The sequence below is a fragment of the Lycorma delicatula genome, chromosome 1 (genome assembly GCF_047948215.1).
Source record: "Lycorma delicatula isolate Av1 chromosome 1, ASM4794821v1, whole genome shotgun sequence".
In the NCBI taxonomy this organism is placed as follows: domain Eukaryota; kingdom Metazoa; phylum Arthropoda; class Insecta; order Hemiptera; family Fulgoridae; genus Lycorma; species Lycorma delicatula.
The window spans coordinates 129,128,507-129,145,723 of record NC_134455.1 but is presented as its reverse complement, the minus strand read 5'-3'; the positions used below and the strand labels follow the sequence as shown (position 1 = coordinate 129,145,723).

At 29.7% G+C, this 17,217-nt stretch overlaps 1 protein-coding gene across 1 annotated transcript; it reads left to right on the top strand.

Moving 5' to 3' along the window:
* Positions 1-7,092: 7,092 nt before the first annotated feature.
* On the top strand, positions 7,093-15,405 carry LOC142322230 (actin, muscle). The gene is made up of 5 exons (XM_075361070.1): positions 7,093-7,249; positions 7,372-7,520; positions 11,921-12,299; positions 13,113-13,220; positions 14,490-15,405. Exons 2-5 carry the CDS (start codon positions 7,395-7,397, stop codon positions 15,005-15,007), a joined length of 1,131 nt encoding a protein of 376 aa, XP_075217185.1. The 5' UTR covers positions 7,093-7,249; positions 7,372-7,394; the 3' UTR covers positions 15,008-15,405.
* The last annotated feature ends 1,812 nt before the right edge of the window (positions 15,406-17,217 follow it).

Below are 17,217 nucleotides of genomic sequence, written 5' to 3'. Positions count from 1 at the left end.
ATCCGTATTTTGTGGTCGGAAGGTGTGTCAGGGGACGAAATTCATCGAAGACTTTCGGTACAGTACGGGAACAGTGTGTTGTCGCAACGGAGTGGCTACGAATGGACTAAAAAATTCAAAAACGGTCGCACAAGTGTTACGCAGGACAAAGGAGCCGGACTACCGTCTACCGCCACAAATGAGGAAAACATTGAGCGTGCACGTGACATGGTTTTCTTAGACGGACGAGTAACTATCGATGAAGTGGCACATCGTCTGAAAATTAGTCATGGTTCTGCCTACGAAATCACAACAGACTTGGTTTTCATAAAGTCTGTGCAAGATGAGTCCCAAAACAACTCCCACAGTCGCATAAAAAAATGCGCTTGGAAATCTGCCAAAAACATTTGGATCGCTGTGGTAACGAACGGCGAACGGGACATCTTCTTAGACATAATTATTACTGGTGATGAAACACGGATCCATCATTACGAGCCGGAGAGTAAATGGCAGAGTATGGAATGGAAACATCCAAACTGACCCTGCAAAAAAAGTTCAAGACCCAACCGTCTGCAGAAAACTGATGCTTACGGGCTTTTGGGACTCACAAGGCCCAGTACTGGAACATTATGAGAAAAGGGGCACGACAATAAACAGTGCGCGTTACAGTAAGATGCTTACTGTCAAGCTGAAGCCTGCAATTCGAAGCAAACGCCGAGGATTGTTGTCGAAAGGTGTTGTATTGTTATACGACAATGCCCGTCCACATACTCCTGCTCACACTGCTAAAACGCTCCAGAAACTCAACTTTGAAGTACTAGCTCGTCCTCTGTACAGTCCTGATCTTGCCCCTTCTGACTGCCACTTGTTTGGTCCACTCAAAGAGGTATTAAGGGGCCGTCGATTTACCTCGGACGAAACAGTGAAAGAAGCGGTGCATTCCTGACTCGCGGCTCAACCGAAAACCTTTTTTTATGAGGGCATCAGGAAGCTTGTGCAACGATCGACCAAGTGCGTTGAAATGCAAGGGGACTATGTTGAAAAATGATGTACATGTAAGTTTCCTATTTGTGTTGCAATAAAATTTATTACTACATTGCCGATAATAATTGACTTACCCTCGTAGTAATCTGAATCCGACTATTTGACCTTCTGGAGCGAATTCTTTATGGATAATTCCTTTTGAATCAACAAAAACAGTGAGCAGTGTCTTGACATGGCTTTTCTGCATGCGCACTTTTTTCGGTCTCGGAGATTTTGGACCTTTCCATTCCGAGCTTTGGCGCTTACTGTGACTCGTACTGAAAACACCATGTTTCATCATCTGTTACGATGCAAGGCATGAAGTCTGAGTTCTTAGCGGCCGATTTTTTCATGTGTCTGCAGTGTTTCACAGTACAATTTTTTTTATCGCCACTGAATGAATGGGGCACAAAGCGACAACACATCATATTTTTGCCCAAATTTTCAGTTTGAATGCGATGCACAGTTGTTTTAGGAATTCCAATGATCTCTCAATTAACCTTGTAAATGAAAAACGATCACTTGGAAGAATTTCAGCCACTTTTTGAACATTTTCTTCTACTCGAACTGTCGATAATGTTCCTGGACGTGGATCATTTTCAATGCTCTCTCTACCAACTTACTTGGTATATTTCATACCACTTAAAAACGTTTTTACGATTCCTTTCTTCAGTACCATAAACAGTTTGTACAATTGTAAAAGGGTCTGTGGCACTTTCATACAATTTAAACAAAATTTAACGTTTGTACATAGCTTCATTTCTCCTTTCATGACCGAAGTTCGAAATATACTGTTAAAAGTTTTGGTTATTACGAGCAGTCTGTGATACCAACGCTGTTAAATTAAAATGGAAGGTAGTCGGAATACCATGCTAATTTATTCATGCATCTGTTCATAGATCGCATTAATAATTAAGGGAATATAAAATCTGTCACCTTTCCTGTGGGACGGACTGTATATGTTTTAAAATTACGTTTTCGTTGACATAATTTGAAAACATAAGACGACCAATTATTATGTTTTAAGAGAATATCACGATTTTCTTATAATTTTACATGTGAAATTTTAATATATGTTATAAATAGGACGAATATGGGGGTTCCTGAAGATGGAATTTAATTCCGAAAGCGCTTGAACACACCGAATTCATTTGATGGTGAGCGGTTTTTTGTGTATATTAACTATAATTATATATTTATACCAACGGGCCATGCTTAACAAATTATTATAATATGATGAAATTTTAATCGAGGTAACGATTATCTTTTTTTAATATGTCATGATGATTGAGTTCTTTATTCTACTATACTGCGAACTAGTTAATAGTAATTGAAGTGCAGAGGAAGTGCTAACATTGTTTTTTAATAATTTATTTTTGTAAAATAACAACTCTACACATAATTTGTAGTAATTTACATCGAAGACCGAAATGGAAAAGAATTAACTGAAATATTATGAAATAATAAACTGATACAATTAATAAATTAATATACAATTAATAAACTGAAAATATGAAATAAATATTTAGAAATTATAATTATTTTATAAAAAAAAAATGGCAAAAGAATATTAATCTCATTACTTTCATTATAACTTAATAGAATTTTTTAAATTAAAAAACAAACAGAATACAGAATACACCGACATATTCTACGTTTCCGATCCCAAACGAAAAAAATAAAATAATATGAAATTTTTTAATAGAATATTTCCAAAATTGTAAGAGCAATTATGGATTTTTATTATTAGTTTTTAAAAATAAATAACCAAATAAACGAAAGAATTTAAGTAAAACTGATTATAGATGATCATAAATATTAAGTAGATTATAAAACATAATCTATGATATAACGCGTCACAAGAATGTTTTGTATCTAAAGATTACGTAAAATTATTATTTTTGGATAAATGTTTTCGTATATTTAACCATAAATTATGCAACTAAATCAATTATGATTAATTATCAAAAGATAAATTATAATTTAGTGAACTTCTGAATAGAAAGGCTTTTAATAAAAAATGTACAATAGAAAAAATATAAAAGTGGCATTATACAAACATTAAATACTAACATTTATTATTACTTTTAACTAATGTATTTATTATTAAATGTTTTATTATCTTTAATTAATATCATACCGTCAGAGTGTTGTAATATGAAAGTTTTTTAGTTCGATATATCTACTAATAATATATATTATATAGTTTCCGGATCGTCACTGCACATATATGAGCATTAACTTTAGATGAAATTTACTGATACCCTTTCTTATGGTTCGCCCCATTAGAACTGTATAAATTTCCTAATTATTGAAAATATTAAAATAATAAAAAGAGTCTGATGTGGACACTACATGACTTCCTTGCACTACTATTAAATTACATATACACATTTTTAAAAGTACATAAAATTTTATTTCACTAATAACTCCTGATATTTTTATTTATTATTGAATTATTATTTATTGTAAATATTTTTTTTTACAATCAGAGGTTAATAATTATTAATAAATCAATATATTTAAATTAAAAAAAAAAGTCGGAATTCGAATCGATGTGTCTTCCCCTTGTAAGATAAAACATTTCATTAATTAAAATTTTATTTGGCTATAACTCTGGAATCAATGAAAAAATTACCACTTATGATATATCGTTATATCAATGAGGGCTTATTACCGCAGTAAAGAAAAAGCCCTAAATCCAATTTTTTTGGATTTTGGGCTTTTTTGAACACTTTTGGTTCAGTCGATTACAATCAAAAGAGGAGGTGTACAATAAGAATGCGAGATGTTATAACAATCCTAAAATTTCAAAATCCTACGGCTAATCGTTTTTGAGTTCTGTGAGATACATACGTCACGCCGAAACTAGTCAAAATGGATTGAGAGATGGTCAAAATGGATATTTCCGTTAAAATCAAAAAACGAAATTGTTTGCGATCATAATACTTTCTTTACTTCGTACAAGGAAGTAAAAAGGGTAAAAGAAAATATTACTTAATATCCCTCGTTATTAAATTACGTACTTATCTTAATTATCTATGAGAGAATATAATATAATCGCTTATTTAGACCTACTTAAAATTACACATATATGGTATGACAGAGATTACCAGGATTATTTCGAAAATAATTTGGTAATAGATTGTATGAATTGAATTATAGATTATTTAAAAATACATAAACAAAGTAAAGTGTCGACGAAAAGTCCCTTTACATTTTAATAGCATAGTAGAGCTAGACATGTTAGTACAGTTAGATAATAATTGTTATGAATACAAAACAATACAAAAAACGGAATATTTTTTGTATTTTTCTGTTTTTTATTTTATCTTATTTATTTTTTGTATTTTTCTGTTGAGAAGATTGACTCTTTATTTCCCGCCATAAGGCAAGTCCTGCACATGTCACTTCGGTTAGTGGTGAGAAGTACGTGACAGTCTCGAGTTAAACCGTGGCGGATACAAGTGCTTTCACTGTTGAGGAGTGATGGCTTCTGTGTGGGTTCACGAACGTCAGGACACAAAGAAGACAATGACAGACATTTTGAGGGACTTCGTTGTGCAGTTTGGAAAACAGCCACTATCACGACCAACGTTATTCGCATGGGAGAAGAAAATCTTTACGGCGGGAAGTGTTCTCGATGCACTATTTAACGGAAGGCCTACGACTCGCACCAAAACTTGTGTTGCTGTGGCGGAATCAGTTGAACGATCACCGATGAAGTCAACCCGTAAGCGGTCTGCAGAATTAAGCATCCCGCGATCGACTATGCGAGATCACATGCGGAAAGACTTGAATGTTTCATGTTTTCGGCCATCCACATGAATAGACTGATTGTGACTTGGAACAACGTGTACATGCATGTGAAATGCTGCTCGCACGCTTCCCACATGCAAATGATCAAGAAAACGTTATGTTGTCTGACGAGTATGCGATTTATCGTAGCTCACGAAATCATAACGTCTTTTTTTGGACAAAAGACAATTCGCACTTTTATGAGAAAATCGAGTGCAATCCTTCGCGTACTATGATTTGAGCAGGGATAACGGCAGACCATCTGATTGGACCATATTTTTTTGATTGTTCTGTGAACCACCAGAGCCATCTTCACATGATCAACTCGTGGTTGCTTCCAGAATTAACGGTAATAGCTGACATTGTTACACTTCAGCAAGACGGCGTTCCACCACATTTTGCTGTGAGTGTCCGCACACGGCTAAATGAACTGTTTCCAAACCGCTGAATTGGACGTGGATCACGAGACCTTCCAGCACCGTTGCCATGGCTTCCACTAAGCCCAGATCTCACCATACCGGACAATGCACAATAGAGGATAATAAAAGAAGTCGTTCGTAAAGGACAATCTACTGAAAGAAGCAGTTCGCATGGCATTTGAAAGATCTCTCCTGATATGCTGCAGCGGATGTACTCAAGACCATGGCGACCAATCAACCTTTGCATCGAGCATGAAGGAGTGTACACTGACGTTGATAAATGAATCTTGAAATTTGTAACAATGTTATTCACAATAAGTGTTAATCTTAACCACATATAAATGTTGAAATATACTGTTCTTTGTATTCATAACAATTATTATCTATATATCTAACTGTACTATGGTATTAACTTGTAAAAGAACTTTTCGCCCATACTGTATATACAAAATCTGATGTGGACACTACATGACTTCCTTGTACGTCTATTAAATTACATATACACTTCTTTTTTTTTAATGAAAAGTACATAAAATCTTATTAATAACTTCCGATATTTTTGTTTTTTTTGTTTTTTGTTATTGAATTATTTATTGTAAAACTTTTTTACAATCAGAGGTTAATAATTATTAATAAATCAGTATATTTAAATTAAAAAAAAGAATATGAAGTCTGATTCGAACCGATGCCTTCCCCTTGTAAGATCCAAATATTTCATGAATTAAAATTTTATTTGGCTATAACTCTGGAACCAATGAAAGTAAATACCACTTATGAGATATCGTTGAAAAGCTCTCAATGGGGGCTTATTATTGCAATTAAGAAAAAGTCCAAAATCCAATTTTGTTTTGGATTTTGGGCACTTTTGGTTCATTCGATTGCAATCAAAATGGGAGGTTGACAACTAAATGTTACAACAGTTCTAAATACAAAATTTCAACATCCTACCGCTATCGTTTTTGTTATGCGAGATAAAAACGTACGTACAGACGTCACGCCGGAACTAGTCAAAATGGATTGAGGGATAGTCAAAATGGATATTCCCGTTGAAATCTGAAAACCGAAGTCTTTCACGATCACAATACTTCCTTTACTTGGTATAAGGAAGTAAAAATGTAACTTGTTTCCTACGGATAATTCTTCTGTAATAATATTAACAAATTAACTTTAATATTAATTTAACTTGGTCAAATTTTGTATTTTCTTCTTCTTCTACTTTTTACAAGATAGTTATCCGTAATCCTTTATGAATTATGTAAATAATTTATATATTGAACTATATTCTTTAAATCAATAAAATTTGAGTACACAAGTATAGATTTCCGCATTTAATTATGACAAATGAAATATAAAGAAAAATCGGAAATGATTTCTCCTAAATAAAATACACTCAAATACGGAAAATTGTTTAATACTATTTCTCAATAAGTTCAGTGTGTTCGCACGTTAATGCTTTTCGCGTTTATTAATTATTTCCTTTTGTTTTTCCTTTTTAATTAACTTTTGCTGTTGAGAATAGACTGTAATTTAAAAAAGTAAATATATAATTTCCATTTTTTTACCCGAATTATGATTGCGATTTCACGCGGTAATAAAGTAATGATATAAGAATTGTTCAGTGTCAATACATAAATTTTATCATCGATGATATTATTTCGGATACCTGTGTAACATTTTTTTTATTATTACTCTTACTATTATTTTTAATTTATTAGTAGAGTACTGCATTGAAGGTTTGTTTACGTACTGTTTGAATGAGAGAATTTTGATTTTTTTTTTCAATTACAATCTTTAACAAGAGGTAAGAGCCTTATATGGGGACCCGCCGGGTGGGGCGCACTCGCGCAGTCTGCGCGTGACGTCACGGGGCCAAAACGGTCCCGCGGCGTAAGGCGGGATTCCCTTGTAAGGAGGGCGATATTTTCGGTTACCCCGAGCTGACCGCGGAGATATAGAGAGTGGTAGTGCCACTGAGGTGTTCACTCGCTACCCAGTTGTCAGCTGAGGCGGAGCTTAAAGCGGTCTACCAGGTCAGTGTTGGGAAACATTTCTGAAAACACTATAAGATCAAGACTAAGTACTGAAGTACAATAGTAGATCTAAAAGTGAATTTTCAAATCATTACAAAAGTTCTCTTCTGTGTGTTGTGCAGGTACTTAGAGAAAGGATATCAACATGTGTGACGACGACGTAGCCGCTCTTGTTGTGGACAATGGATCCGGTATGTGCAAGGCTGGATTCGCTGGGGATGATGCTCCAAGAGCCGTCTTTCCATCAATCGTCGGCAGACCCCGTCACCAGGTAAATTAAATGGAAAAATAAGAATTTCAAATTTAAAAAAAAAATAAAATAAAGATCTGATAATTGAAAGAAAAACAAAGTAAAAATGAATTAAAACTAAAATTTTCTTATTTTCTATCACGAAAGCGAATTGTTGTAGAAATTAAAATTACTTTACTATGAATGATTAATTTCATAAAAAAACAACTCAACTAAGAGTAAATTAAATTAAATAAATTATCTACTTATCTTTTATTTTTAGTATAAAAGAAAAAAATTAAAATGTTTTAAATTAAATTCTCAGTAAACAAACTAAGAAAAAAACATTCAACCGTTCTAAAATATTATGAAAATAATTTTTTTTACTATTAAATTTTATAATTAAAAAGCTAAAGCCTTATCTTAAAAGTTAATAAAACTTTTAATAAAAATTTGTTAATAAAAATTGTAAAAGTTAATTTTAATAATAAATTAAAATACAGCTCTTAAATACAGTTTATTTCTAAAACACAGATCTTATAAAGTTATATTGAGATTTAAAAAAAATATATTTTTGACGAACATTTAAAAAAAGAAGTATTATTTTAGCTAAAATTAAATTAAGACTTTTTGAAAGAATAATATATAAATCGCATAAAAAATGTAACAAATAAATCATAGTATAAAGATATTCTTTAATAGAACACATTTATATAATTAATAACTATTAAGAACTTTGAGATTCTTTTATAAATCAAAATGAAACAAATATTTTTGATAGCTTTCAGCAAATCTGTTTGTTTATAAGTGCAATATCTGTTTATGAAAGTAAACTATTAAGAAAATTAGATACTACAATGTTATTTATTATAAAATTACTTCATAATATTGAAATGTAATAATTTTATTGTTAAATACATAGAATTAACTTATTAATTTATACGCGTTTATTAAAAAAATATTTTCAGTTTTATTCTAAATACTTATTTACTATATAAAATACATCGAAATTATACTTCATTGTAATGATAAAAATTATTAATTGCAGCAGAAGTAATTATCAATAAATAATGAAATAAATTAACCTGATAAACATTTTAAAATTGATGAATACTAGATTCAAATTATAATTGAAATAAATTTTTAGTTTTCAGAAAATTACAAATTACAAAAAATATTTCTAATTGTATATTAAATCTTTAAAAAATAATAAATAGAAATATTTTCATTATGAATAAAATATTTTTTTAATGATTAGTGTTAGAATATTTACGTGTATATATTTGTTTATAATAAACATCTACTCTTGCATCAAATTTGAAATAAAACGATTCAAGATGTTAGTTAATTAGTTAATACCTATCCCTGATTATAGTTAAATTTAATAAATACTAATTTAGAATATTACTTTATGAAATAAATCAACAATAATTAAGAAGAAATTTATTCAATATAAAAGAAACACGCACGTGTACACATAATTATTTGTTAAAATAAATATAAAAAAGAAAAAATTATTATAAATAAATTATTATTAATAAATATGTAAAACTTTTAATTTCTTAATATCACTACTATATTTGTATTAATATTTTAATTTATTTAAAAATTCACGCCCGCAGTGTTCATGAATAAGTTAATTTTCTGGATCTCTTTAATTTACTTATCCCTCTTCTCAGATATGTGTAGGGAGAGCGAAAAAGAACGAGCACGTGTTTAATTTTGGAACTGTATAAAAGTAGACGCTTTTTCCTTATTCGTACCTGATCCTTGCCATGCAGGGGATGTTGGTTAAAAATAGAATCGTACGCACCACTGTAGGCACGGGAATAGACGCCTCACAGGCGGGACTCCTCCTACACAGACTAAAGTATTGGTGCCCTGTTACTTAATCATAAGAAGAAAAAAATGATTTACTTAAAAGAAATTATTACCTTGAATGAAAAATAATATCAACAATTTTGTTTATCCAATTTTTTTAATATTATTATTTTTTTTTTAAATTAAATAAAATAATGGATGCTTGGAATAATTCGATTGTTTTTATTGAATATTGCTTTATTTGAATAAAGGAAATAAATGGATTAGCAATTATAAATGTTTTGATAATAAACATTTTTTTCATTTTATTTAAACTATTGAAAAAATATGTTTTTGAAAATTTATTTTAAAATTAACTTTTTTATATTTAATTAATTAAATTTTTTATAATAAAAATTAATTAAAATATAACTTAAATTTAATATAATAAAACTTCATTTTTATAAATGAATGAACAATTTGTGTTTATGTATATACATTTGCATCGATTAAATAATGGCTCCAATTGAAAAAAATCTGACGTTACTACAAAAGTCAATGTTTCGCTTAAATATCTAATATCTTAATAATGTTTATATTAAAAAAATATATATATATTTTTTTATTAGTATATAAAATCTCTCCGTACGAAATATTTAATGGTTCTGATATTTCATTCCATTAGATCTAAAGATACTGTTTTTTCCCTCCCGGTTTTACTGATATACAATGATGGAGAAAATTTCCGATCGGCACTTGGTTTTACTTCTTTTTCAAATAATATGTGCTGTTTAAAAATCATTAAGCCTATAATTTTCGTTTATATGAATGGCATTTATTTCATTCACTATAAATAAAGTTCTCATATTTTCTTCTTTTCTTTTTTTAATTATTAAAAACAAAGTGGTTCTTCAAGCATATTTACAAAAACTACAGTAGGTAAAATACTAGGTTTTTTTTGTTTTTTTTATTTATTTATATGACTATCAATTACTTCTTCGAGAAAGCCTTTTATATTTTAACCAGTTTATAATCGGAACATTATAACTCTGCTATATTTATTTTTTTTACTTTTGTTAAAAAGTATTACTATTGAATACGTAAAATCATTCTTATAATAATTTCTTTACGGTAAATTTTAATTTTTGGTGTTATAGTACACCGTACGGTTTATGTTTTTAAATGATGAAATCAACCGGCCTCCGTGGCGCAAGTGGTAGCATCTCGGCCTTTCAATCGAAGGTCCCGGGTTTGAATCCCGGTCAGGCATGGTATTTTCACACGCTACAAAAGTTATCATTCATCTTATCCTCTGAAGTAGTACCTAACGGTGGTCCCGGAGGTTAAAAAAAAAAAAAATATGAAATCAGCCGGGCTCCGTGACGCGACTGATAGCGTCTCGGTCTTTCATCCGGAGGTCCCGGGTTTGAATCCCGGTCAGACATGGCATTTTTACACACGTTACAAATCATTCATCTCATCCTCTGAAGCAATACTTAACGGTGGATCCGAAGGTTAAATACAAAAAAAATTATGAAATCAAACTTAAATATTTTTTGAAATAAAAACAACATGAAAAATTCTTATTTTTAAAATATATCGTACGATTAAATGTAGATCGTACAAATATATTGTATTTTCATAAGTAGTTATTTCTAATTTATATAAGTGATTTTAGGTAAACTATCTACTTATTTAATCGGTTTTATTATTAACTAGTATTAACATTTAAAAAAATTAATCGACTATTTTCATATTCATTGTTCTGTAATTTGACTAGTAACACATTTAAAAAAAAAAAACAATTAGCCTATTTATTTGAGCTGGTTATTACAAAAAAAAGTCAAACTTATTATCATCATCATTATTAGAAATATTTTTTCTAGGAATGATCAATTCATATTCTTTATAAAATGCTGTTTACTTTTCCTCTTTAAACAGTTCAATAACTGATATCGTACAAAATCTTATTCACTTCCATAATTCTGTTTAAATTACACTTCTTCATTACTTCTGATATGAAACAACGAGATAAAAAAATTATGAGAGTGTAAGGAAAGTAAAGACAAATCTGACGGGATAAAGGAGAATCTTATCAAATTTCCTTCTTAAATATATCCAGGCAGTTTAGTTCTTAAACTTTTAGTAACAGAAAACTTTCCTCTCTCGTTTTCTTCAGAAAGACTTCATTTTATACTTTTCAGTCTGTTTTATACTATCAGTCTGTTTTATACTTTTTTCTTTTCCACGAATTTAAAATTTTTCAGTGTTTTCTCTATCTCAATAATTTTCTTTTTACAACTAAGTAAAACATTATAATTATTATCCTTTTTGAAAATTTCGTCCTTTTTTTGAGTCTGTAGACTTTTGAATTGAATTTATAAATCCCGATCGCATGATTATCATCATGGAAATTCGATCGTTTATTTCTTATTGCCAAAATTTACATAGTAATTTTTATAATCCATTTTTCTGAATTCATCCTCCATTTTCTTTTAATTACACGTCTTTAACGTGTTATTCTTTCCATTATCTTCTACTCTCGTCCTTTTTACGTATACTTTTTTTATTATAATCACGTACTTTACGTACTTATTTTATTTGTACGTGTCGCTCAATCTTAAATCTTATTTCTTCCACAGGGTGTCATGGTGGGTATGGGTCAAAAAGACAGCTATGTGGGTGACGAGGCGCAGTCAAAGAGAGGTATCTTGACCCTGAAATACCCCATCGAGCACGGAATCATCACCAACTGGGACGACATGGAAAAAATCTGGCATCACACCTTCTACAATGAACTCCGAGTGGCCCCCGAAGAACACCCAATCCTCTTAACAGAAGCTCCCCTCAACCCAAAGGCCAACCGTGAAAAGATGACCCAGATCATGTTTGAAACCTTCAACACACCAGCTATGTATGTCGCCATCCAGGCTGTGCTCTCACTATACGCCTCCGGTCGTACCACTGGTATTGTGCTCGACTCTGGTGATGGTGTGTCACACACAGTCCCCATCTATGAAGGTTCGTAAATTATAACAATTTTCTTAGTGTTTAATTTAATAATATATATTAAAAAAAATAATAAATTTGCTTTAATCTGAGTAAAATGTTTACTTCTGTAGTAACATGACTTGAGATGTCAAATCTAAATGGAATCACATAGCTGAGTAAAACTTTACTCAAGAACGTGTTTAACATATTTATACAAAGAGAATTTTTTATCAATAAGTAAATCCAAAATAAAATCTACAGTAGTATATGTTTCAGAAGTACAAGGTAATACAAGGATTTATCGACATAACAAAAGTTTTCAGAGTTATAAGGAGTATAATTTATTTTTTATTGTAAAAAAGGAAAACGATCGAGTCGCTAAGATTTCAATAAAACTGTAAAGATATATCCATTGGAAGATGTGTTATTTTAGTTATTCTCTTTTATTAATTAATTATACAGTTTCAAATACTACATTTTTGTTTTGAATACTAAACAGTAGAAGAAAGAGATTAAAGTATTTTAGACTTATACCGTTTCAAATTTCTATTGAAACAATTTTTTTAATATTCATATACTTCCTTATGCATCAATTCATATATATTTACAGTTAAACATCAAATTTTTACTACTGTAAACTATTATTCTTGTTTAATAAAAATGAATGAAAAATATTTTCCGAGATTTACGGAAATTTATTAATTCCGAAGCCATCTTCTAATCAAATAGATTGGTTCTGTTTTTCTGGTAAGCTTTTACTGGAAGATTAAGTAATTTTAAGAATTTTTTTATGAAACTAAAATTGTTAAATTTCTATATTTTCTTTGTTTTTCATGACTACAGGTTATGCACTGCCCCATGCCATCCTCCGTCTGGACTTGGCCGGCCGTGACTTGACCGATTACCTTATGAAGATCCTCACTGAACGTGGTTACAGCTTCACCACCACGGGTACGTATAAATTATACCTTTTTTATCCTATTTTTCCTTTTTTATATCCAGAATATTCTTCTTTAAAATCCTAAACAATTAAAAAAAATACGTTCGATTACAATTTATAGCAGATATAATACTAAAAAAAAATTAAAAAATTTATTTCATTTAATTTTTTTTTAGTTAGAGGAGAACTTTTTTGTAGAAAGATCAAATTAGATACTTAACTTTTAACTTTTTTATTGAATTACTGAACAATAATTTTCTTAAAAGAGTACTTTCATTATTTATTTTGAATGGGATTTATTAAAATCCCTTTATTTATTTATTCGTAGAGTTTAAAAAATAATAAAAAAATCTAATAAGATTTGAAAATAATAAAAATACAATAAAGTTTAATTTAAGTAATGTCCTGCTTAAAATTACAAGTTTTTAACGAAACTAATTAATTTTCTATGACTGTAGAAAATTAATTACATTTTTGAAGAAAATTATATATTTTTTTTTGTTTAATCTGTTCATAGAGATGTTAGAAATAAGAATTTAATTTTTGAAACCAAATTCTGTAAAAGAAAGATTAATCGGGAATACATAACCAAATCACGTTTCACGATCTTTTCCAGATCGTTAAAAGAATTTTAAATACAGTTTTTAAATGTTAAATTAAAAACCTATAATACATATTTATTAAAAGCTTCTTGTGAAGAGTAAAATCCGTTTACTTAATCCTATTTGAAATTAACTTATTACAATAATAGAATATATTTATTTCTCAGTGAAATGTATAATTTGTGTCAATCTTCAATACACTTAGGGAAAACATCATTTTGAAAACTAAAAACGTACAGAAATAAGAATAAAAACTTTAACGTTAATAAAATCAGTAGAGTAAAATAATGTTGAGAAGCTAATTTTTTATAAAGAAATATTTATAAATTCCACACGAAAATTAGGAACGGAAATTAATTTTTCAAAACATCCTTTCAAAGATTCGAGAAAATCTAGTCAGAACATCATTCTGATGAGTAGTACTTTTATGAAGAAATATTTAAAGTGGTATGGCGAAGTCAGAGATGTATTTTCAAATTTATATTTCCAATAACTAAAAAAATAATACCTATTCCTTAGGGATGCTTTTATTAAATACTGGGATGCTCTTAAAAGTGTTAGGAGTTTGTTCATTAGGGAAAGAATTTTTGGTAAATTTACTGTATTACGGTCAGGGATTATTTTGTGTCAGGGAATTGTTTTTATTTTCTAACAAGATTCTTTTTTTCCTCCCGACAGCTGAGCGAGAAATCGTCCGTGACATCAAGGAAAAACTCTGCTACGTAGCTTTGGACTTTGAACAGGAAATGGCCACCGCAGCCGCCTCAACATCACTCGAAAAATCCTATGAATTGCCTGACGGTCAGGTAATCACCATCGGTAACGAAAGGTTCCGTTGCCCAGAAGCCTTATTCCAGCCTTCCTTCTTGGGTATGGAATCTTGCGGTATCCATGAAACCGTATACAACTCCATCATGAAGTGCGACGTCGACATCCGTAAGGACTTGTACGCCAACACCGTACTCTCTGGTGGTACCACCATGTACCCAGGTATTGCTGACAGAATGCAAAAGGAAATCACCGCCCTCGCTCCATCAACCATTAAGATCAAAATCATTGCTCCTCCTGAGAGGAAGTACTCCGTATGGATCGGTGGTTCCATCTTGGCCTCCCTGTCCACCTTCCAACAGATGTGGATCTCCAAACAAGAATACGACGAATCAGGTCCAGGCATTGTCCACCGCAAGTGCTTCTAAACTACATAATCGTCACAACACTACTTTCCATCTCGCTCTGTGTAAAAACATTGTTCTCGTCATGTCAAGGGAAATACAATTTTTATTTGTTTATGTTAATTTTTATCTAACAATGGACTCGTAAAAACAACTGTAAAAAACTAAGGAATGATTTATATACAAAATAACGAAAGAAAAAATTAGGTTATCTGTTTTATAACTGTGAATATATTTTTGTGAAACATATCTTCTTTTAATAAACCGAATCTTGCTTGACGAATTTTCTTCCATCATTTAAATGTATTTCCCTTCAATATTATAATAAAAAAATGTACAACAAACATAAAAATTTTAAATTATTTTTTAATTTATATTTTAAGGAAATGTTCATGAATATCTAATAAATTTGTTTATTTCTATACAGTTTCAAATTATTGTTATCGGCCTAACTACTAATCAAACAGTAACATTATATCACTTTAAATTAAAATCACTATATATTTAAAATTACAACGTTTTATGATATAATTTAAAGAAGGAAACATACTTATGTAGTCGTTTATTAATATGAATGACTGCTTAATGAAGTTAATACAATATTATATTTTATTAAATGTTTAGAAAAAATATTTTAATGAAGATTCTAACAAATTAATTATAATAAATATACTCTGATAAAAATCCTTAGAGAATTTTTCAGTTACTTAAAAGAAATATACTGCAGAGAAGAAAAATGTTTGTGTTTTATTACAAACAAAAAGGAAATCAGAAAATGACAAACAAAATGTCACAATAAATCTATTGTGCATTATTCTTAATTTAAAAAAATAATAATAAATATAATTGTGTGTGTGTGTGTGTGTGTGTGTGTGTGTGTGTATGTGTGTCAGAACTATCACAACTATACCTCTTTATAATTATAAATTTGATACAACATATTGCACACATACACACACACACACACACACACACACACACACACACACACACACACACACACACACACACACACACACACACACACACACACATATATATATATATATATATATATATATGTATGTATGTACATGCATACATACATATATGCACAAAGTGGGAAGAAGAATGATGGAGAGGGAGAAAGAGACTGAAGCTATGTTTCTGTCAATCGCTTTTTCTCATCATTCAAATTATTATTTGCTTTTACTGGTAACAGAATGCTATAGTGAAATTAAATGAAAAAACTTTACTAGATTAATTTTCATTAAGGTAATGGAATAAAGAATGATACATTTGTTCTATAAAAAGTAATTGTTTATAATGGAATAAGTCACTTTATTATTATCATGTAAACTTTCCCTACAATATTATGAAGAAAATACAATGAGATTCATAATAATAAGAAATAATTTGGATTTCAATCATTACTGTCGTTCTAAGACAGCAATACAAATAATTATACTAAAAATTTACTTCTAACCTTTTAATTATTTATTGCTATTTCAAAGCATTTGAAATACAAATTATATCCAATATATGGAAATACATATATTTAAATTTTTTTATTTAATATTACACAAAAATATTAGATCTGAGAAAAAAAATTTAATAATTAAAATTAATTTAATATTTATACAGATTCAATTAACAATCTATTCACACAGAAAGACAAACAGAAACACAGATGCACATGTGTGTTTACCTAATAAATACACATACACGCAAGAATACACAAAAAGTTTGAAAATTATAGTTTGGATTTTATAATTAATGATCCTATATATGATTTCATAAAAATGAATCATAGTTTCCTAATTATATGATTATTTATTGTTCATTAAGAACTCTAAAATTATAGAGGGGATAAAAGAGCAATAGAGAAGTGGAGGAGAGCAGTATGAATATCAAATAAAATGAAACCAAACTTTAAAATCTCAGACTGTTATACATGTAACAGTAATACCATACTAAGCACAAAGTATAAATACTAACATGAATACTACATAGAAAGCAAAACAAACAAATGTGAAATTCCAAAAATATTATTAGGCTCATTAGGTACTAATGATATATATTTTATATTCAAGAATTCTTACCAGGAATATTAACAAGGATAAATAAATGTAGAATGAATTTCTAGGAATACTAGAAATCAGTAAATAAATGTCCATATATTTATTACCTCTTTGCGAACAGCATTAACTGTATGGATTTTAATCTGATGCGCACAAATTTTTTTATTTCTGAAA